The sequence below is a fragment of the Herpailurus yagouaroundi genome, unplaced genomic scaffold (genome assembly GCF_014898765.1).
Source record: "Herpailurus yagouaroundi ecotype Mexico unplaced genomic scaffold, PumYag 77, whole genome shotgun sequence".
NCBI classification, from domain to species: domain Eukaryota; kingdom Metazoa; phylum Chordata; class Mammalia; order Carnivora; family Felidae; genus Herpailurus; species Herpailurus yagouaroundi.
Genome location: NW_024412388.1, coordinates 35638757 through 35661969, shown reverse-complemented (window position 1 = coordinate 35661969; position 23213 = coordinate 35638757). Strand labels below are relative to the sequence as shown.

General features: G+C 39.9%; 1 protein-coding gene across 2 annotated transcripts in view; it reads left to right on the top strand.

The window, feature by feature from the left end:
• The window catches only part of ZSWIM5 (zinc finger SWIM-type containing 5), a 255667-nt gene that overhangs the window by 199849 nt on the left and 32605 nt on the right, over positions 1 to 23213 (top strand). The window contains exons 3-8 of one of the 2 annotated variants that reach the window (XM_040470034.1): positions 1389 to 1537; positions 2817 to 2967; positions 14667 to 14846; positions 20250 to 20426; positions 22052 to 22198; positions 22944 to 23081. In XM_040470034.1, the coding sequence (XP_040325968.1) occupies positions 1389 to 1537; positions 2817 to 2967; positions 14667 to 14846; positions 20250 to 20426; positions 22052 to 22198; positions 22944 to 23081 (942 nt within the window). The remainder of the gene's footprint in view (positions 1 to 1388; positions 1538 to 2816; positions 2968 to 14666; positions 14847 to 20249; positions 20427 to 22051; positions 22199 to 22943; positions 23082 to 23213) is intronic. The other variant, XM_040470035.1, reaches the window with a different exon arrangement.

Below are 23213 nucleotides of genomic sequence, written 5' to 3'. Positions count from 1 at the left end.
GAGCCTTGAATGCCAATCTAAAGCATTTGGACTTAATTTAATAAAAATGGTGCATCACTGAAGACTTCTCTGAGTGGGCAAGTGATATAATCAGAACTGTGTTTAGTATAATACATTTGAAGAAAGTAGCATATAGTAGATACCATAAACTGGACAATCATATGTGTTAATTAGTACTTGTAGAATAAATGAATGTGTGAACCCTCCTGATTTCATGGAGAATAACATGCTCTAAAAAAGCTTAGCTGAAAAGCAACTTTTCTGTGTAGACCTGGATTTCATTTGAGCAGGACTTTGAACTAGGAAGACAAGAGGAAAGGTAGACTAATTAAACATGACATGAATTTATTTAATGTTTTATGTATTTATTTTGAGAGAGAGAGAGAGAGGCAGAGTGAGAGGGAGAGAGAATCCCAAACAGACTCCACGCTGTCAGCACAGAGCCCTGCACAAGGCTTGATCTCAGGAACCACGAGATCATGACCCGAGCCAAGATCAAGAATCAGACTGAGCCACCCAGGTGCCCCAAACATGACGTGAATTTATATTCTATTACATGACCACACCTATAGAGCATTTGATTAATAGTCTTTTGTAACTTGGAGGCAGGTTGCTAAAAACTTAACGTAAGACTCTGGCTTTGAGAAAGTGAGAGAAGATTCCGTTTTCATTCCACAAATATTTACTAGGTGCCTGCCGCATTACCAGTGCTGTGGTATAGGCAGTTCAGCTGTGGATTCAACTTGGGATTCAACTGTGAGCAAGTGGCTAGTAGAGCACTAGGGGAGAAGAATGTGTAAATAACTAAAACTGTTTTAATGTGTCGTAGTAAGAACCAGATATGAAAGATATTTTGAGTATAAATTTATAAAACATATCACCTTGTATGCACCTCTGCCTGTGCTTTAAGGGGCAAGTTTCTAGAAATTCAGAAGTGTTGACTCTGCTTAAGAAGCTAAATTTTATAGTGAACTTTAAAAACAATTTTTTTTTGTTTTCTAAGGAAGTATTTTTTATTTTACAATAATATCTATACTTTAAGGCTTATTTTGAACTTCATAGGAAGGCAAAAAGAAGAAGAAGAAAGAAATGTCACCTTCCTAGGGAAAAAATATATCATTTTTTTCATGTTTGTGCATTTCCTTCTGGGATTTTTTCCCCCTAGAATGGTATTTGTAGACCTTGTAAGGGAATGCAACTGGAACATAAGTGAGTGTGAAACTAGCATTAGCCCTCTTACATTTATTTATAGGACCACACAGTTGACAAAGCCCAGAATAAGGCAGAGTAAGGTGTCTGTTTTTTAATATCCTCAAAGAGTACCCCTTCTGCCAAATGTGTAGCATATGAATTCAGGGGATTCATGTCACCATTCCCATTCCTCACAGGTGCCCCTGACCCCACAGCTGGGGCCAGCATTGATGATGAGAACTGTTGGCATTTGGATGAAGAACAGGTGAAAGAACAAGTGAAACTCTTTCTCTCCCAGGGTGGTTACTATGGCTCTGGAAAGCAACTCAATTCAATGTTTGCTAAGGTAAGATATGAAAGGTATTGGGTTTTTTGTTTTGTTTTGTTTTGTTTTTTTACTTTAATTAAACGGGCCTCACCACACTTCTGGCTTCATGCATTTTAACTAGCTCACTTGACCTATCTGTCCTGAAAGCTTGAAAACTAATGGGAGATGCTGAACAGAGCAGACCTGATCCCGAGCAGGTGGCATCCAGAGACCCCTACAAACTCACCCTGGTAGTCCTCTTCCTTCTGCTCCACTCTAAATAAGTTAGCATTGTTGTGGGTTTTAGTAAGGAAGCCATCATCCCTCTGCCTTGAACCCAAGGCTGCTGGATGAGGCCTTGAAGAGATTTAGTCTTTTGGAACTGGGGGCTCTCACGGTGGTCTTTCTTTTTTTTTTTTAACACCTTCAGTAAAAGATAATTCACATACTGTAAAAGTTACCCACCTAAAGTGTGCAATTCAGTGGTTTTTAATATATTCGCAGATATGTGCAGCCATCACCACAGTCAACTTTAGAACTTTTTCATTACCCTAGAAAGAAATCCCATACCCTTTACCTGTCACTTCCCTATCCTCCATTCCTCCTCTCCCAGCTCTAAACAACCACTAATCTACTTTCTGTCTCTATATATTTCCCTATTCTGGACTTTCATAGGCAAGGAATCATATAGTATGTAGTCTTTTGTGCTTGGCCTCTTTCACCTAGCATAGTATTTTCAAAGGTCATCCATGTTGTAACATGTATCTGTGTACTTAATTCCTTTCTTAGTTGAATAATATCCTAATGTATGGATATGCCACTTTGGTTTATGCATTCTCTGTTAGTGGATATTTGTATTATTTCCATCTTTTGGCTATTACAAATAATACTTTTATAAACATTCTTATACAAGTTTCTTTGTGGACATGTGTTTTCATTTCTCTCTAGGATTGAAATTGATAGGTCATATAACTCTACGTTAATCATTTGAGGAACTGCTAGCCTGATTTCTAAAGTGGCTGCACCATTTTACATTCCCACCAATGGTGTGTCAGGGATCTGATTTCTCTATATTATCACCAATACTTGTTGTTATCTGATTTTTTGATTCTAGCCATCCTAGTGGATATGAAGTGGTATCTCATTGTGTACAGCAGGCTTTCTTGATACATGCAGAGAACTTGCTTGTAGAACAAGAAGGCTTCTTTTTGGCTCTTTGGATATGTTGTGCTTAGATACTTCATCTTCTCCTCCCCTTCCTTCTCCTGCTTTTTCATGATGTGCAGTCACCAACCCCTGGCCCCTCCTTATGTGTCAGGTTCGAGAGATGCTGCGGATGAGAGATTCCAATGGAGCCAGGATGCTGACGCTGATAACTGAGCAGTTTATGGCTGACCCACGACTCACACTCTGGAGGCAGCAAGGAACAAGCATGACAGATAAGTGCAGGCAGCTCTGGGATGAGCTAGGTAAGTTCCCCTATCTCAGAGAAGTACTATGTCTGTCCTACCAGTTTTCCCCCTGGCAACAGTGTTAGTGAACACTTGCCATCAGTCATTACATAGGTCTTGCTAAATGAACTTTAGCCTAGCTGTGGAAGATACAGGCTTTACACAGGCTATCCAGAATATTCTGAACTCACTTGTGTTGCTTCCACAGCATTGTGCTTTGCTATTGACATCTGTTCCAGATGTTACCACATAGAAGTCTTTGCTGAGGGAAGACCTCTTCCCTTGGCTTCTACTGCATGGCACTAGCCTGGCTCTCCAAATACTTATCAACCTCACTTTTCTTGCTTTTCCTGAGTTTGCTCTTCTTTATCACTACTAGATGGACCTCTAGACATAGGGCAGTTTCTAAGACTTGGGCCTTGGACTTCTATTCTTCTTCCACTATACTCCCTTGAGAACTTTTTTTTTTTTAATGTCATATCTTCAGAGCTTACCTCTATGTTGATCTCAGCCTTATCTTCTTTCCACTTATCTGAGTTCCAGTCCCATATTAGCGCTGCTTGTGACCATTTCCACTGAAAAATCCCCTGATTACCTCAAACTTGAGAAATCCAAAAATGAACTCAGGCCTTCTACCAAAAAAGGGTCCCCTGACTCTGGCATTGGCACCACCATTCCTCACTCTACCAAACTTAATGTCAAGCACTCATTCTTCTTTCATTCCCAACATTCAGTCACCAATTTCATTTGATGCCTTGACCTTCAAAATGCAATTCAGTGTCTATTCACACCTTTTATTTCCCATCACCAATGGTCTTGTTGAGGGCCTTGGAAATGTTTAGATTAAATTAGACCTGTGGCCTCCTGAATGATCTCTCTGTTCTAGATTTTTCTATTCAAGGCCATCTTTTTTGGTCATCATTTCTCTGTATGAGTCCGCTGCTCCAAGGCCAGTTTTGCAGTGCTAATACTCACAACTCTCCCTATTTTCAGAATCTTCCATACCCTGAATCCAAGCATGGCCCCACTTTTTAGTTATACTGGAAAAGCTCTCTGTGTAGCATACTCTGCAAGTTCTGATACAACTCCTCCATACTTCCTCCATGCCAGAAAGCAACAACAAACTTGGGCACTCATACAAAATAATATAAGAGAAAACTGCAGGTTAGGAGTTTAGTGTGCTCTTCTGGGCTGAAGCCCCTAAAACATACATTTCATATCCTCGGGGCTAAAAGCTTCAGAGTATGAGGCTTAATGACTCTGTAACTATACTTGGTTACTTTGGGGCTGGTAAGTATGAGTTTTTGGTTTTGGGTACTGAGGCTTTTTTATCTGTGGCATTAACGGCTGTGGCATTAACGGCTTTGAAGCACTCATTACCAATGAATGGCTACATTATTGAGTGTTATATGCCATTATCTGCTGAAGATTATACTCACATTTTTTTCATGTAATTCTCATAACAACCCTATAAGGTAATCATGTGTTTATTGCAAAGAAACAGAGACCATTCTGGTTACTTCTCCATACAGAATAAAATTATAGGAGACTGTCTCTGCCATGACATAGTTACACTTTCTGAAGTGTAGAAATATTGCATTATTATTCCAAAGCTACTAGTCCAACCTGTTGTGACCAAGGTCACGTGATACAATGCATGGCAACTTGGGACTACTTCTAGACTCTTTACTCAGAAAGGATTGCAGTCATGGACTCCCTTCCAAGGTAAGGTTTTGGCATCTTCATGTTTTTAGATGGGAAAACTGAACTCAGAAAAGTTAAGTATTTTATTCAAGGTCACATACTAGTAAGTGATAGTTCTACCTATGGAACTGCAATCTGTTTGATTCCAAATCAAACATCCTTCTGCAACATCTCCCTCAATTCTATCTTGTTATTTACTTTTTTCTCCAAAGTGCATGTTTTTTTAATTTAAACTCAGCCTTCTTCAGTGAGTTGGTTTTATCTGAGGCCTGAATCTCATAGATTAATTTCTGGCATACTCATGGGATTGTGTTGTGGACTTGGGCTTTGCCTTTGAGACAAAGGTAGGTGAGAGGAAGTAAACACAGCTGGTCTCCAGTGTTTTTAAAGCACTTGTCATATACTTAGGTTCATTATGAAAAGCTCTTGCTTCTGACAGCTTTATACCTAAGAAATTGCTATAACAATCTTCCAAGAAACTCTCAGCATCCTGCAAAGACAGTGATTCTCAAACTTCTCAAAATCACCAAGAGTACTTATTTAAAAAGGTTTCTGGGCCCTGTCCTCAGAGTTTTTGATTCAGTAGTTTGGAATAGGGCCTGATAATTTGAATTTCTAACAAATTTTTTTTAAAGAATGCTGTTGCTACAACTGAGGGTTGCTGGTAGGGTGTTGGGTGGGAGGATGGGCTAAATGGGCAAGGGGCATTAAGGAGGATACTTGTTGGGATGAGCACTGGGTGTTATATGTAAGTGATGAGTCAATAAATTACATTCCTGAAATCATTATTACACTATATGTTAAATAACTTGGATTTAAATTTTAAAAAATAAAGAGGGAGGGAGGCAAACCAGAAGAGACTCTTAAATACAGAGAACAAACTGAGAGTTGATGGGGTGTCGGGGAAAGGGGAAAGTGGGTGATGGGAATTGAGGAGAGCACTTGTTGGGGTGAGCACTGGGTGTTGTATGTAAGCCAATTTGACAATAAGTTCTATTAAAAAAAATTTTTTTAATAAAAAGAAAAAAGAATGCTGTTGCTTCTGTTCCAGAGATCACAATTTGAGAACCACTGCACTAAGGAAAACCTTATCGCGTCAGACACCAGAGTGTGGTGCATTCATGCCTCCCCTAACTACTCTGAGGGTTCCTTAGTGTTCACACGGCCTGCTCACCTGGGAAGACCTAAGTAGGGTTTGTAGGAATTTAAAGGAATGGACTCACTACTTTCAGTCCCTGAACCAGAGAAAATAGAAACAGACATGAAGTTTTCTCATCTCCCCATATCTGTACATATATACTTTACTTTATAGTCTGTTAAAATCTATGAAATATCTCGGGGCGCCTGGATGTCTCAGTTGGTTAAGCATCTGACTTCGGCTCAGGTCATGATCTTGAGGTTCATGAGTTTGAACCGCAAGATTAAAAAATTTTTTTAAAAATCTATGAAATATCTCTGCTCCCATAAAAGGGCAAGTCTTACATATTTGTTCTGGGTTCTATGCCATCTCCTTTTCTCAAGAATTCTGCTCCTGCAATTATCTCCTCCCTGTGGCATTATTTGTTTTTTATTTTTTTTAATGTTTATTTATTTTTGAGAAAGAAAGACAGAGTCTGAGTGGGGGAAGGGCAAAGAGAGACGAAGACACAGAATCCGAAGCAGGCTCCAGGCTCTGAGCTGTCAGCACAGAGTCCGACACGAGGCTTGAACTCACAAGCCATGAGATCATGACCTGAGCTGAAGTTGGACACTTAACCGACTGAGTTACCCAGGCGCCCCTCTCTGGCATTTTTTTAAAGGTTTCTTTTAATTAACTTATTTTGAGAGTAAGAGAGAGAACATGCATGCAAGTAGGGGAGGAGTAGAGAAAGGGAGAGAGAGAAAATCTCAAACAGGCTCCACACTGTCAGTGCAGAGCCTGACTTGAGGCTCAAATCCACAAATCGTATCATGACCTGAGCTGAAATCAAGAGTCAGACACCTAACCACCTGAGCCACTCAGGCACCCCTCTGTCATTATTAATTTCTCCCTCTCTACTAGACCCATCCCATCAGCATACAAAAATGCTCTAATATCTTCAGTCTCAAAAAAAGTGCCTTTGATGTTTTCATCCCCTTCCAATTATTACCCCATTTCTCTTCTTCCCTTCGAAGCAGTATTTCTTATTTTTAAGTTTTTATTTGAATTCTAGTTAGTTAACATACAGTGTATTAGTTTCAGGTGTACAGTGTAGTGATTCAGCACTTCCATACAGCACCCAGTGCTCATCACAATATATTCCTTAATCCCCATTACCTATGTAACTCATCCCCCCAACCAACGATTCTGGTAACCAACATTTTGTTCTCTATAGCTAAGAGTCTGTTTCTTGGGGGGCACCTGGGTGGCTCAGTCAGTTGGGCTTCTGACTTCTGCTCAGGTCATGGTCTCCTAGCTTGTGGGTTCGAGCCCCATGTCAGGCTCTGTGCTGACAGCTCAGAGCCTGGAGCCTGCTTCAGATTCTGTGTCTCCCTCTTTCTCTCTTCCCCTCCCCCACTCACTCTCTGTTTCTCTCTCTTCCCCTCCCCCACTCACTCTCTGTTTCTCTCTCAAAAAAAAATAAACGTTAAAAAAAAATTAAAAAAAAAAAGAGTCTGTTTCTTGGGAGCACCTGGGTGGCTCTGTTGGTTACGCATCCAACTCTTGGTGTCGGCTCAGGTCATGATCTCCTGGTTTGTGGGTTTGAACCCCATATCGGACTCCGTGTTAACAGTGCAGAGTCTGGTTGAGATTCTCTCTGCCCCTCCTGTGTGCACACTCTCTCTCTCTCAAAATAAATGAATAAACTTTAAAAAAGAAGAGTCTGTTTCTTGGTTTGCCTCTCTCTTTTTTCCCTTTTGTTTGTTTGTTCTGTTACTAAATTCTGCATCTGAGTGAAATCATATGGTGTTTGTCTTTCTCTGACTTACTTCACTAAGGATTATACTCTCTAGCTTTATCCATGTCATTGCAAATGACAAGATTTCATTCTTTTTTGTGCTAAGTAATATTCCATGTGTATATATTACCACATCTTTGACACTTAGGCTGTTTCCATAATTTGACTATTGTTGATAATGCTGCTGTAAACATTGGAGTGCATGTATGCTTTTGAATTAGTATTCTTGTATTCTTTGGGTAAATATCTAATAGTGCGATTGCTGGATCATAGAGTAGTTCTATTTGTAACTTTCTGAGGAACGTCCATACTGTTTTCCACAGTGGCTGCACCAGTTTGCATTCCCACCAACAGTGCAAGAGGGTTCCCCTTTCTCTGCATGCTCGCCAACATCTGTTGTTTCTTGTTTTTAATTTTAGCCATTCTAACAGGTGTGAGGTGATATCTCCTCATAGTTGTTTGTTTTTTTAATTCACATTAGTTAACATAGAGTGTAGTATTGGTTTCAGGAGTAGAACCCAGTGGTTCATCACTTTCATATAATACCCAGTGCTCAGGGTGCCTGGTTGGCTCAGTCAGTTAAACATCCGACTTCAGCTCAGGTCATGATCTCACAGTTCGTGGGTTCAAGCTCCACACTGGGCTCTGTGCTGACTGCTCAGAGCCTAGAGCCTGCTTTGGATTCTGTGTCTCCCTCTCTCACTGCCCCTTCTCCCACTCGTGCTCTCTCTCTCTTTCAAAAATAAATAAACATTTTTAAAAATTTTAATAAAAAAATAATAACACCCAGTGCTTATCCCAGCAAGTGCCATCCTTAATACCCACCCCCCCACCTCCCCTCACCCCATGTAGCCCATCCCCCCACCCACCTCCCCTCCAGCAATCTTCAGTTTGTTTTCTGTGTTTAAGAGTTGCTTATGGTTTCCTCTCTCTCTGTTTTTATCTTATTTTTCCTTCCCTTCCCCTGTGTTCATCTGTTATGTATCTTAAATTCCATATATGAGTGAAATCATATGATATTTGTCTTCCTCTGACTTATTTCGCTTAGCATAATACACTTAGTTCCATCCACATTGTTGCAAATGGCAAGATTTCATTCTTTTTGATTTCCGAGTAATATTCCATTGTGTGTGTGTGTGTGTGTGTGTGTGTGTGTGTGTGTACACATACATATATGCACACTACATCTTTATCCATTCATTAGACAATGGATGGACATTTGGGCTGTTACCATAAGAGGGAGTGAGAGAATCCCAAGCAGAGCTCAATCTCAAGAACTATGAGATCATGACCTGAGCCGACGTCAAGAGTTGAATGCTTACCCTGAGCCACCCAGGCACCCCTCTTACTCTTTTCAATATGGATAGGCTGACAGTGTTGCAGACCTTTAAGTTCTGCTTCTTTTTTGATTAACAATCCCATCCTTAAATCATATCTTTCTTCTCACATTTTACTGTAAGCAGTCAAGAGGAACCAGGCTACTCTTTCAATACTTCACTTAGATAGTTCCTCAGCTAATTTCATCACTCACAAGTTCTACATTCCACAAAACACTAGGACATGAACACAATTTAGCCAAGTTCTTTCCCACTGTATGACAAGGATTGCCTTTCCTCCAATTTCCACTGACATGTTCCTCATTTCCATCTGAGATCTCATCAGAATGGCCTTAACCCTCCATTTTTCTACCAACACTCTGTTCAGGACTATTAAGGAAGTTCAGACTTTCTCTACAGGTCTCCTCTTTTCTTTCTGGGACCTCACCAGAATCATCTTTAAAGGTCTGTTCACAGCAGCATAGGCTTTTTCTAGCATGCAACTCAATTCTTCCAGCCTCTACCCTTTACCCAGTTCCAAAATTGCTTTAACACATTTAGGTATTTGTTATGGTGGGACCCCACTTCTTGGTACCAATTTATGCATTAGTCTGTTTTGGGTGCCACAACAGAATACCAGAGACTAAGTGACTTACAAACAACAGAAATTTATTTCTTATAGTTCTAGAGGCTAGGAAGTCCAAGATCAAATGACTGGTAGATTTGGTGTCAAGTGAGGGCCTACTTCCAGGCTTATAGGTAGTCATGTTTTCACTGTGTTCTCCCATGGCAGAAGGAACAGGGGTTTTCGTGAGAGATCTCATTCTCAATGACTCTATAGCACCCAACATATACATACCTATGCACATGCCAGATATGCATTGGAGATAGGTCTTCAAAATTCTAAGGGAAAAAAATAAGATTTCCAACCTAGAATTACACACCCAATCAAAGTATCAATCAAAAGTGAGGGTAAAATCCAGACATTCAGCAATACAAAATATATCAACTATGGAAAATTCATCTCCCACCCTATCTGAGGAAGCTACTGCAAAATGTACTCTACCAAAACAAGAAAGTAAATCGATAGAGAGGAAGGTGTTGGATCCAGAAAACAGGGGGTTCAACATAGGAGAAAGGAAAAGGAAAGTCCTAGAATGAGAGCAAAATAGTGGTATTATAATTTGAGGTTAGATCAACATTAAATGTTTGCATTATTATGACTAAATACATATCTGTAGCACAGTCATGTAGTATACTAATACTACATTTACTTTCTTAAACAACTTTTTTTCCCCTTCAGGAATTAATAATTATTTTTGTTTGTTTGTTGTTTGACTATTAGGTTGCAGATTTTTCTGTTGTTATCATTAATTTACCCTCCAATTATTTACCAGTAATTTAAAATCTTCATACAGTATATTTGGTCACATCAAATAATCTATCAGTGTTATTATCTTGTTAGAGACATTTCTTCTGGAACCATTTATTTTCCTATTCCTGGTTTAGATTGTGTGCTCTCCAAACCTGCTGCAGGATAATCGTGTAGATACTGCTCTTTACTATCATTCTAGGACTTCCCTTTTCCTTTCCCCTATGTTGAACCCCCTGTTTTCTGGATCCAGCACCTTCTTCTCTATGGATTTACTTTCTTGTTTTGGTAGAGTACATTTTCCAGTAGCTTCCTCAGATAGGGTGGGAGATGAATTTTTCATAGTTGATAAATTTTGTATTGCTGAGTATCTGGATTTTACCCTCACTTTTGATTGATACTTTGATTGGGTACGTAATTCTAGGTTGGAAATCTTATCTTTTTCCCTTAGAATTTTGAAGACCTGTCTCCATTGTCCTCTAGCTTCCACCTGCTGTTGTGAAGTACCAGGCCATTCTCATTCAGGAAAGTTTTGTGTTTTTTCTGTTGGTCTTCTTCTAAATTTTTTTTTTAATTTGAAAGAAAGAGACAGAGGGAGAGAGAGAGAATTCCAAGCAGGCTCCATACTCAGCACGGAGCCCGATGCAGGGCTCCATCTCACGACCATGAGATCATGACCTGAGCTGGAATCAAGAATCAGATACCCAAATGACTGAGCCACCCAGGCGCCCCCTAAATTTTTAAAAAATCTAATCTCCTTGGGTGCCTGGCTGGCTCAGTCGGTAGAGCACGCGACTCTTAGTCTCGCTGTTGTGTGTTTGAGCCTCACGTTGGGTGTAGAGATTACTAAAAATATAAATAAATAAACTTAAAAAAAAATCTAATCTGGAGACACCTGGGGCCTCAGTCGGTTAAGCTCCCGATTCTTGATCTCAGCTCAGGTCTTGACCTCAGGGTCGTGAGTTCAAACCCTATGTTGGGCTCTGTGCTGGGCATGAAGCCTACTTAAAAATAATAAATAAAATTAAAAAAATAAAAAATCTAATCTGCTTAATCCTCACTAAACCTTCTCAACTGGGAAACTTGCATCTTTTAGTTTAAGATGTTTTCTTGAAAAAAAATTTTTTTCATTTCCTCACCCTTTTTTTTCTCTTTTTGTCTGGAACTACTTCTGTTATTTGGATATTAGCTTCTAGGTAACTATGCAACAGGCTTAGAAGACAAACAGTCTAGATTAGGGATAAGAAAATAGAGCGTTCCAGAAGGGATGTCTCAAAAAATAGTAAAATTGCTAGATTATTTCTTATGACTAAATATACTAAATGGAGATTGATTCTCTAGTTTTATTTTTTTCTCTCGTTGTTTTGGTGTGTTTTTGTTTTCGTTTTTGTCTTTTATCTTCCAGGTGGTTTCCTCAGTTTTATCTTTCAAACATCTTACTAATTTTTAATGTATTTTTTGTCACCATAGGTTTAATTTCTAAGAGCCCATTTTTGTTGTTGCATCCTGCACTTTTTTCATAGATGCAATATCTTCTCATTTTGCTGATAGCAATTGCAGGTTTTTTTCTTTAAGTTTTCTTTCTTCTCTGCCTTCTTTGTATTTCCTCCCAAGTTTTTCTTCTTTCTGTTTACTTTTGTTCTCTGTCCTTTATGTCAGATGCTTTCCTCATATACCTAACATTTCTTAGCTGTCCATTTCTATTTAAGAGTAACAGTTAAAAACTAAAAGGAAGTTCTTTGCATGTGTGTGCACGCACGTACGTGTGTGCATGTATGTATGTGTGTGTGTGTGTGTGTGTGGCCTTGTTAGTCAGTTTAACTGAGGATGATCTGGCTGGGTTTTTTCAGTTATCTGCTATGTTTTCTGTCCTTGGGCTAATTTGTTTCCAGAGATGAATCCTCCAGTCTCTTGTTTCTGGGTTATAAGCCTGTCATAGTCTTCTTAGAACCAGGGGGGGAAAGAGGGTTAGGGTTGAGGGTTAGGGTTGGGTTGGAGGGTATCCATTTGTTCAACATGTATTGATTTCATCCCTCAGTTTTTAGTATGGAAACCCCACCCTTGGCTGTGAGTAATATTTCCAATCCAGAACCTCTCTGAATCAACCTTCCCAGTGAGTAAACTTTTGGTCTTCTTCCAGGAGAGGGGAGGAGCAGTCACTCAGTTGCCTTGAATAGAGTAGGAACTTTGGGATCCTGAGACCTTTGACAAACTTCTAACCAATTTTACTAGTTTCAGCCCCACTTTCAGCAGGGTTCTGAAGCGTGAATCAGTCTGCTTCTGGGCTTTCTAACTACTGATGGAGGTTTCTACTTTTCTGTTCTGCTAGGTCAGCTATCACTCATCCACAGGCTTTCCACATTGCAAAATTTTGTGGCTATTCTCTTTTATCTCTCCCATTCTCTGTGTCTGTATGTGTTTACACCTGTTTTTATCCTTTTACTTTCATTTTAGTGAGGTTTCAAAAGGAAACAGTGGTTAGCTATCTTTAACGGGAATTAATTCATGTTTATTCTTCAAACTGAAATGCCATTTCCTTTCTATAACTTCTGCTGACCCCACATGCAGAATTCATTGTTCCATCATGTATATTCTCATAGGATTTTATGTATGTCTATGATAGCATTTGCCATACTTTATTATTATAATCATTTGAGTGAATCCTAACTATAATTCCCTTCAGAGTCATCATAATATAATACTATTATATTACACAGTGTAGTTTTTATTTCATGGTAGATTTTTAAAACTGAGCCAGTAGAAATGAATTTTCACTATCTTCAGGTAGTATCTGAAATTAGGGCTAAAATGGCCTTTAAACCATTCCTATTTGAGTTTGAAGGACCTTGAAATAGTGTTTCAAAGTACCTCCATCCACAGATGTAGCTTCATCCCAAAGGATGTTTAACTTAAGATACTTTGCAGACAGGCTTATTGCTGGTCTGAGATTGAGAATATATCTAGTTCAGTTATAGCCAACCTTGAAAAGAAGCAGGTTTGCTTGAAAAGAAGGGTAATATGGTTGGAGAGACAGTACTCATATATTGTATAGAATATGTGATACTCTGCTACAGTGACAGAGAAGATCCAAGAATGTGATAGTTTTAAGACATCCTAATAGATCAACTGTATCAAAATCCAAACTGAAATAAACCATTTTTCTTGGAAAAGGAAATACTAAAATTCTGCTATGTGCCAAGTAATATGCTAGGCCTTTTACAAATGTTATTTCATTTAATTCTCACAACATCCCTACAAAGTAGTTGTTTGGGGGGCATCTGGGTGACTCAGCTGGTTGAGCATCTGATTTTGGCTCAGGTCATAATCTCACAGTTCATGGGTTCAAACCCCAAGTCGGGCTCTCTGCTATCAGCACAGAGCCTGCTTAGGATCCTCTATCTCCCTCTGTCTCTGCCCCTTCCCTGTATGATCCTCTGTTCCCTCTTTCTCTCTCTGCCCTTCCCCCACCTATGCTCTCTTTCTCTCTCTCTCTCAAAAATAAATAAGCATCAAAAACAAAAACAAAGTAGTTATTTATGTGCTCTCAGTTTTACAGTTGAGGAATATGAATTTCAGAAAGCCTAAAGTCTACTAACCAAAAATTGAAACCTTTTCTGAGCACCTCCCTTCTGACCCCTGCCCTTGTGCTAAGTGCCCTTCCTCTATCTTGCTGTTGTCCCCATATCTTTACCTTAACACTCATCATATTCAAATAACATTATATGTATCTATCTATCTCCCCCATTAGCCAGCTCCTCAAGGGTTGGAACAATGTCTTATTCTCCAGTAGGAGAATAGGCCTTGAACATAGAAAGTTCTCAATAAATATACGTTGGACTACAAATCTGAGCTCAGAATTCAAGCCCAAATCGGTCTTGTTCATCATTACAGGCACATATCCAGATATCCAGGAAGGATATTTAAGGAAGCTCTGAGAAGGAAAAATAAGCCATTTCTGAAAACTTTAGCAGATTTTATTTCTTTCTTTATTTTTTGAGAGAGAGAGTGTGTGTGTGAGAGAGCTGGGGAGCAGCAGAGGGAGTGGGAGAGAGATCTCACAACTATGAGATCACAACCGGTGTCAAAATCAAGAGTCAGACACTCCTACCAGCATGGAGCCTGCTTAGGATTCTCTCTCTCTCCCCCCATCCCCCACTTGTGCTGTCTCTGTCTCTCACAAAAGAAGTAAATAAACTTTAAGAAAAATATAAGTAAAAAAGGTTAGACGCTCAACCAACTGAACCACCCAGGTGCCCCAACAGATTTGATTTTTTTATATTGAGAAAAGCTGATGTTTTGGAAACTTTTCCTACCACTAAAAATAGAAGAGAAGAAAAGACTGAAAAATTAAAGCTTAACATACATCAGAGGAGAGATATCAAGAATGTTGGTTGCTTTATTTTCCAGGGGCCTTGTGGGTATGCATCATTTTAAATCCACATTGCAAACTGGAAGAAAAATCCTGTTGGCTGCAGCAACTGCAGAGGTGGAGTGACCTGGATGTCTGTCCCCTGGAGGATGGGAACTATGGGCATGAGCTACCCAACATCACCAATGCACTTCCCCAGAATGCCAGTCACAGCCCAGGTGAGCCATAAATCCTTCTAATGTCTTTGTGCCTGGAACTCCAAAGGTGGGAGGGTAAAGTGCTAAAACAAAGGTGGCTGGACAGTTGGCTGTCAGTATTGTCACCTTCAGTAAGAAAAGCCTGTCCTTTGTTTGTCGTGAAATGCCAAGCCTTAAATAAGGGTAAGCTTTTATCTTTGACATTATGGATGCTGTCTTTTTCTGTATCTAGAGTGTCCTTACAGTGCCCAGCATAAATTCCTAGGGTCCTCTGCATGAATCCTCTTTACCTTTCAAGTTCATCATGACTAATGGATCTTGGCCTCGGATGGGGTTGGTTTTAGCTCAGAAGACTTACCTGAAGAGAAGAATGGAAGGCCTGCAAAACACAGCTTTTAAAATGGCCCGACAATTGCTTTTCTTACTTTTCTGTTTTCCTCAAATGTTTTTATATAGCAGATAGCTAGAATGGATTATCTTCCCAAATTACTGCTAGGACTCTTGCCCCATTTTAAGATAAATCCAACAATACTGTACTCTCTGCCTTTTGAGCCCAGTGACCTACGAATATCACTGAGCATCAGCATTCACATCAGTTTTTAGTTCATCTAACTCAGGCTATTTGCTGTTGGCAACTGATTGCTCTTTAGCCCATTGGGAACCTTTATTGGTAGGGGATTTTTTTCACACATTGATTTTACATGTCAGTCCCTTCTATTTTAAGTGATAAATCTGATGTTTTTAATCCCAAGGAGAAAATAATTGAAATTGTTTTTGCCAGGTTTTCATCTAGTGTCTCATAATTGATTGTCAGTATATTCAAGGCAACTAAGGTAACAAGAAGTGAAAAGACTATAGTTTTGCCATTTCTTTAAGCTACCCTTTACTCACACTCATCTAACCTCCACAACACACCATCCCTTTAGTATTGGCTTTAGATAGGCATAGAGAATCAAATGCATGTAAAGACATGCTTCTATTTTGGCAGTTTCTTCCTTATCAAATTGGTTATTTGTTGTTACTGATTCTCATTTGAGAATATTGCTTCTTCTGCAGTCTTCTCAAGTTGTGGCTGATTTAGCTCTTAACGTCTCTTTACCTAATGGGGCAATAGGCATCCCACTTATTCTTCATTGCCATTTCTGTATCATTGTCTTTTCCTCCTTCCCAAAATACCCTGAAGCTTTAAAGTTAATGCCATCAAAATATACTATCTGCTACCCTTCTGATTTGGGTCATTTTAGACCTCTGGGTCAATCCCCACACCCGCCCCTGCCCTCCCCCCATCCCTGGAAGATTTTTGTTCTCTGCTGTCACTACTTATATTGGAATTCTTGATTTCAGTAGCCACACACATGATCCTTCCAATATTCTAGTCTCTTAATTCTTTCACCTCCTATCTTTTAGTAGTCTTGTCTACCACCATAATTGAGCCATGCAATCCCAAGATCATACTCTAAGCCTTGTCATTACCAATAACAATACCTTCTTCATAATCTAAATTTCAGGCAGCTCTAATAACCATCATCAGTCTTGCTAGTTTATTTTCTCTAGTATGCCAATTCCAGTAATTCTTTAACCCACTAGGAATTTTGATCCTGCCACATTTTCATTTTCCTGGTAGCCTCATTTTCCTCCTTATCCAGGTTAGATTCCTTGGTGCATCATTATAATTACTCTCAACACCTACATACTCAACCTCCTTTTTCCCTTTATTTCACTCATAGAGCAAGACACTAACTTTAGTAGCTAAGTCCAACTCTAATTCCTTAGTGCTCACACCCACAGAGCTGAACATGATGAAGAGAAACATAAGTGTAAGTAACTGGTCTTACTTTAAGTTTATGACTACTGATTTTGAATGGGACCATAGTACTGTCCAGACATCCACATTTCCCTAATCTATGCCTTCTTTCACTCTTCTGAATTACTATTTCATACCATCTTTGCCTGAAAAATTTATTCCCCTTCCCTCTGCTTCCTCACTTTCAGCGGATAGCCTTGCTTCCTGTTCACTGAGAGTATAGGAGCAATCACAAGAGAATTTCCAAGAGTCTCTCATCTGCTTCTGTCTGTGCCCATCTTCTTCCTCTTCCCTGTTTTTATTCGTGCTTGTAAGTCTAAGCCCTCTACTTATTCTCAAAATCCTATTCCTTCTTTTTTATCCAGGACATCACTCCAGGAATTATCACCTCTCTCACCTGCTTCACAAATTTTTGTGGATTATTCCTATGAGAGTATACAAATACATTGCTTTCTCTCTCATCACAAAACAAAACAGAACAAGACAAAACAAAACACAATACACACTCATGTTGTTCCCACATGCTTCTCTAACTACCATCCTGTTTCTCTGAGGTAGTAGAAATAAGTGGTAGAATTAAGAAAAGTAATTTAAAAGAATAGTATATATTTATTATCTCTCCTGCTCATATTCTCCCTTGAACTCACTCTAGTCAGCTTTCATCCCTCCACTACTGAAACTGCTCTTGTATGGGTCACTGTTGCTAAATATGGCCAAATCTAGTGGTTGATTCTTGGTCATAATCTTACTTGACCTGACAGTAGTATTTGTTACAATTGTTTACTCTCTCCTTCAAACATGTTTTTCATCTTATTTCCAAGACACTACTCTCTTGGTTCTGCTCTTACTTCATTGGTTCCTCCTTCTCAGTCTCCTTTACTGTCTCCTCCCCGCTTCCTAACCTAAAATGTTAGAGTGCCTAGGGTTCAGTCATCAAATCACTGCTCTCTATATACATACTCCCTTGGTGATTGCATTGTTTTAATAATCATCTGTATGCCAACAACTCCAAGATTTATATCTCCTTGACCAGAATTTTCCTCTCGACAACTTCAGACTTGTATGTTCAGCTGCCTTTTCAATATCTCCACTTTGATATTAATAGGCATCTCAGTAGGATTTCTTACCTATTAAGCCCCACCCAAACCTGCTCTCCTATAGTTTTCCCTATCTCCACATATGGCAAATCTGTCTTAAAAACCATGGAGCCATTCTTGATTCTTTTTCTCTCTCACTCCAGATCTATTCCATGAGCAAATACTATTGCCTTTACCTTCAGAATATATCCAGAATCTGTATATTCTTATCTCTACTGCTTATTACTCTGGCCAAGTTGCTATCATCCTTCTCAAATTATTGCATTGACTTCCTAACTGCTCCTCCTGCTTCTCCCCTTCCATCTTATGGTGTGTTCTCAATACTGCTGCCAGTTATCCTTTTAAAAAGTGGGTCACACCATATACCTTCAGCAGCTCAAAGCCCTCTAGTGACTTCTCATCTTTCACTCATGGCCTGTAAGGCCCTTGGAGCAAGCCTCCAGGGATTGCTAGTATCTCTCTTACCTCATCTCCTATGATTTTCCTGCTTGCTCATTCCATCCTAAGTACACTGGCCTCCTCACTGCTCTCAAACACTCCAAATATGCTCCCACCTCAGGATTTAGCATTTGCTATTACCTTTGCCTGGAATACTCTTCCCTTAGTTATGCCTAAGGCTTGCTTTTCAGTTCCTTGAGCTTTCTGTTCAAATGTTACCTTATTAGAGACCATTCTATATAAAACAATAGGGGTGCCTGGGTGGCTCAGTTGGTTAAGCATATGACTTTGACTCAGGTCATGATCTCACAGTTTGTGGGTTTGAGCCCCACATCGGGCTCTGTGCTGACAGCTCAGAGCTTGGAGCCTGCTTCAGATTCTCCCTATCTCTGCCTCTCCCTCGCTTGCACTATGTCTCTCTCTTTCTCTCTTTCTCTCAAAAATAAACATTAAATTTTTTTTTCAATTTAAAACAACCCCCACCCAATACCCGCTTGCCTTTCTCCTTAATCCTGCTTTAGTCTTTTCCATAGTATTCATAACCATCTGATATATCTGATATACTATATATTTATTCAACTATCTCTGCCCATTTAACTGTAAAGGCCCACAGTTCCTGGGTGGCTCAGTCGGTTAAGCGTCTGACTCTTGATTTTGGTGCAGGTTATGATCTCACGGTTCATGTGATCAAGCTCTGCATTGGGCTCTGCACTGACAATGCAGAACCTACTTGGGATTCACTCTCTCCCTCTCTCTCTGCCCTTCCCTTGCTCATGCTCTCTCTCTCTCTCTCTCAAAATAAATAAATAAACTTAAAAAAATCAAGTCCCATAAAGGCAGGGACTTTATATATCCTCAGCACCTGGAACAAGTACCTGCTATGTAGTAGGCACTCACTATTTGCAGACTTAATGAATATTGGGAGCCTAATCCCCACTATGGGCTGAGCAGACCCAAGGTAGAGTCTCAGTTCAGGAAGAGAGGTGCTTAGACTATAGCCAGTAGAAGGTACATTGTGCTTCTACTGAGGGACAATATGAAGGAGAAGACATTTCAGTAGATATGGTCAGTGCTTTTCTAACTTAATCATCCAAGCCCATACACTATGGGATATATCAAATTCTGAAGAGATGACTATATTCTAAGGACTTTTGCTTAATGAATAAATATGTTCATTTCTTTCATGTACATTCTGAATCCTCTGGCTTTCCCTCCCATTTTTTTTGCACAGGCTCAGTGGATACACCCCCACATTTGGGCATCTCTGGAAACATCTGCATAGTACTTTAGCCCTTGATCCCAAAATAGTTACAGCTGCCCTTAATCTGGCAGAGAGTCAATTAAATAATCCTTTATGGTTTTTTTATTTCCTTAAATGTAATTTCTATGAGTCCTTCCGTATATACAGTTTGTGACAATGTATCTTTCACGTGGTCTTCCTATATACCACCCTAAGCTGTTTTGGTTTCCTTGCAGCCTTTTTCCTGAAGAGATATGGCATGGTAAGACTCCGTGTTAATTAGTCTTGTCAGCATCAGTTTTTCACATTAGAGAACAAGCCTGTAAGCCTATAGGTATCAGTATGATAAAGGGACCAGAATACACAGGGCTTCAGCTCTTTTTCAACTTTTAATATCAATTATATCGAAGTCCTTAGTCTGATAAGGGTCATGCTGTAAGTGAGACAGGTTATAAATAGGCCAGGGAAATTACCTAACTGCTTCTCTCTTATTCTGACTTCTATAGAAGCAGTTTGTATCCTCATAATTGAGCAGCTGGGCACCACAGTCCCTCTTCTCTTTCATGTGGCTCTTGGTCCTAGGAGAAATTGGTCTTCTGTAGAAGTAAAAAGGCAGCCATAGATCTCTGGAGAAAGGTTGTTCCCATACAGGGCACAGATACATTAAGGGCTATCCAATAAAGAGACAGCACCTAGACAGATGGTATCTAGACAGATGGTAGAATGGCTGCTCTCACTAACCACAAACTATTCTTCTTCTCTTCCTCCTACTCTGAAGAAGACATATAAGAGTTAGAACTTCAGATTACCTGTCATTGAACTGCTGCATTTCTTTCTTTCCCCAGACTCCTTATCCAGACCAAGACGAACAGTGTTCACTAGAGCCATTGAGGGCCGTGAATTACATTGGCAGGACAGCCATTTACAGCGAATAATAAGCAGCGATATATATACAGCTCCTGCCTGCCAGCAGGAAAGCGAGAGACTACTCTTTAATTCCCAAGGCCAGCCACTGTGGCTTGGTAAGTGTACCTCTCCTCTACTCTAAGAATTTCAAAGCCCAGTCTTAACTTGTGCCAGGCCAGATCTGCATAGGTGCTGGCGACACAACTACAATTTGGACAGATCTTTTGGGGCCTTAACTAGTGACTCAGGGTATTTATGTGAAGCCTCAGCCATTTGCATGTGTACTTAGCTGAGGTACAATGACCTCAAACATTGGAATTTGTGTTCTGTTTCCAGAGTTTTAGGAAAGGAAAGGAGTCTGTAAATCTCAAAGAGTACTAATAAAACCATTAAACATCAGTTCATAAGCTCTTAGTCAACATTTGCTGAGCAACAGTATAATCTACTCTGAAATTAATATGTTTTGCTAAAAGTGCACTAACTTTGAAACTTCAGTTACACTGTGCTAGTAACTAGGGCATTATCTGCATTTGTCACCAAGCTGTCTTTCTTTCCTCCTTTCCACCTTTCCTAACCCGCTTCATCATAAAGGAACAGAGCTGTTCTACTGTGGGTTTAAACCTTCCTCTGGCTGACTGTCAGTCTCTTCTTGACTTTATCACAGGATGCCCGTTCCAAAACAGACAGTATTTAAAAAAAAAAAACAAAACTCATTTTCTGAGTCTTACAACAATGACATATATTTTTATATCTTCTCCCAATTCCCTAGTTCTATCCTTCACCTCTTATCCTTGTCTTTCTCAAGATCTTTCTGAATATGCATGTATGTCCCTATCTCTCTTTTGAAAGCCTTGGCCAGACTCACTGTGGTCCAGTACCTGAAGTCTCCTTTGGTCATCTTTCCTCTTTGATCCAATACTTCTAAAACATGAATCTAATAAGAATGTGAAAATGTATACACCTCATCAGTAAACAAAGATGAAAATCAAAACAAAACTGAATTACCATTTTTTGATTGTCAAATGGTCAGAGAGTTTTTTTTTTTTTAAGTTTATTTATTTATTTATTTTGAGAGAGACATAGAGGGCAAGCAGGGGAAGGGCAGAGAGAGAATCCCAAGCATGCTCCGCAGTCAGTGCAGAGCCCAGTATGGGGCTCAAACTCACGAACTGTGAGATCATGACCTAAGCTGAAACCAACTGTCTGATGCTTAACTGACTGAGCCACCCAGGTGCCCCAGAGATTTTTAAAATAAAGATAATTAGTTTATGGTGTGGGAAAGGTTGCGTGGAGATAGTTACTCTCATTTACTACTGGTAGGAATGTAAATGCTTGCAACCTGTCTTGCACGTTTTTACTTCCTTTTGCTGGCAAATGAGTTGACATATAATAGGTTCTCAGGAAATGTAGGATTAATGAATGAATGAGGCCTTTCCCTTTAGGCAGTTAGTTGCTACTTCCATTGGGTTCCCATAGTACAAGTTCACAAAGAGGTACTTACATTTTATTATCCTAGCTATGTATTCCTTTCTATGCCATACTGAGGCTGCATGGTAGCTCTTTGAAGGTAGTGCCTGTGACTTACTCAGTTATATTCTTAAAAAATAAAACATTGGTCTTGGTACAGAGTAGATAGCAGTTGAATTTTAGGAACTGAGCAAAACACAAACTCCCTTTGTCAAATATGAATTTTCCTGATTGGAAAATCTAACCCAACCAAAATATTTTCTTCATCTGGTAGAGCATGTGCCTACAGCCTGTGCTCGGGTTGATGCCCTGCGTTCCCATGGTTATCCAAAAGAGGCCCTCAGACTCACAGTGGCCATTATCAATACTCTGAGGTTGCAGCAGCAACGGCAGCTGGAAATCTACAAGCATCAGAAGAAAGGTATAGTGATAAGGAGCCATCTTAACTCCTTAGGCTGGGGCTGATGAGGATCCTTAGGGGCTACAAGGCCTACTATTTTATTTTCATAAAATTTCATGGAGTGGCAGGAGCTAGAGAATTTCAGGTTTTTCTTTTCTTTTTTTTTTTTTTTAACATTTTATTCATTTTTTGAGAGACAGAGTGGGGGGGGGGGCAGAGAGAGAGGGAGACACAGAATCCGAAGAAGGCTCTAGGCTCTGAACTGACAGCACATAGTCCGACGAAGGGCTTGAACTCACAGACCATAAGATCATGACCTGAGCTGAAGTCGGACACTTAACCCACTGACCCACCCAGGCACCCCAAGAATTTCAGGTTTTTCTACTTGCTGTGTGGAATGCCTGACTTTATCTCTATGAATCTCAGGGTTTTTTATCTGCAAAATGGGAATAATAATGCTGGTCTGCCTCCCTCACAGGGTAGTTGGAAGGCCCACTAGATCTAGTATAAGATGACCTTTTTAAAACTGTAAAATTATATTTACATATTTGTGCTGCCAGTGAGAAGCCTAAATGCAGACCTCAAGACCTTACATCTGACTGATAAACTTGTGACCAGTCCTATGAATCCAAGGCAAGACAAAGAGGGAAGATTTTCTTTAAGTCTTGAGGCTAGTGCCTGAAAGAGACTAATGAGGAGACCCAGGCAGGGACAGAGAGCAGTGTGTCTCCATCACTTTCTAAAATTTGGGTCTGCTTATTTCCAGAACTGTTACAGAGAGGAACCACAACCATCACAAACCTAGAAGGTTGGGTGGGCCACCCACTGGATCCCATTGGCTGCCTGTTCCTCACTTTGACTGAGGCCTGCCGTTTGAACGATGATGGCTATCTGGAAGTGTCAGGTACAGGGGTCAGCCTGAGGAGAGCTGGAACTGCCCTTGGTAGCCCTCTCCTCCCTGCCAGACTCTATTCTACATTTCATGCAGCCCTTTTTCTCTTATCCAAATTGGACCTGCCCTGACGGGTTGCCTTGG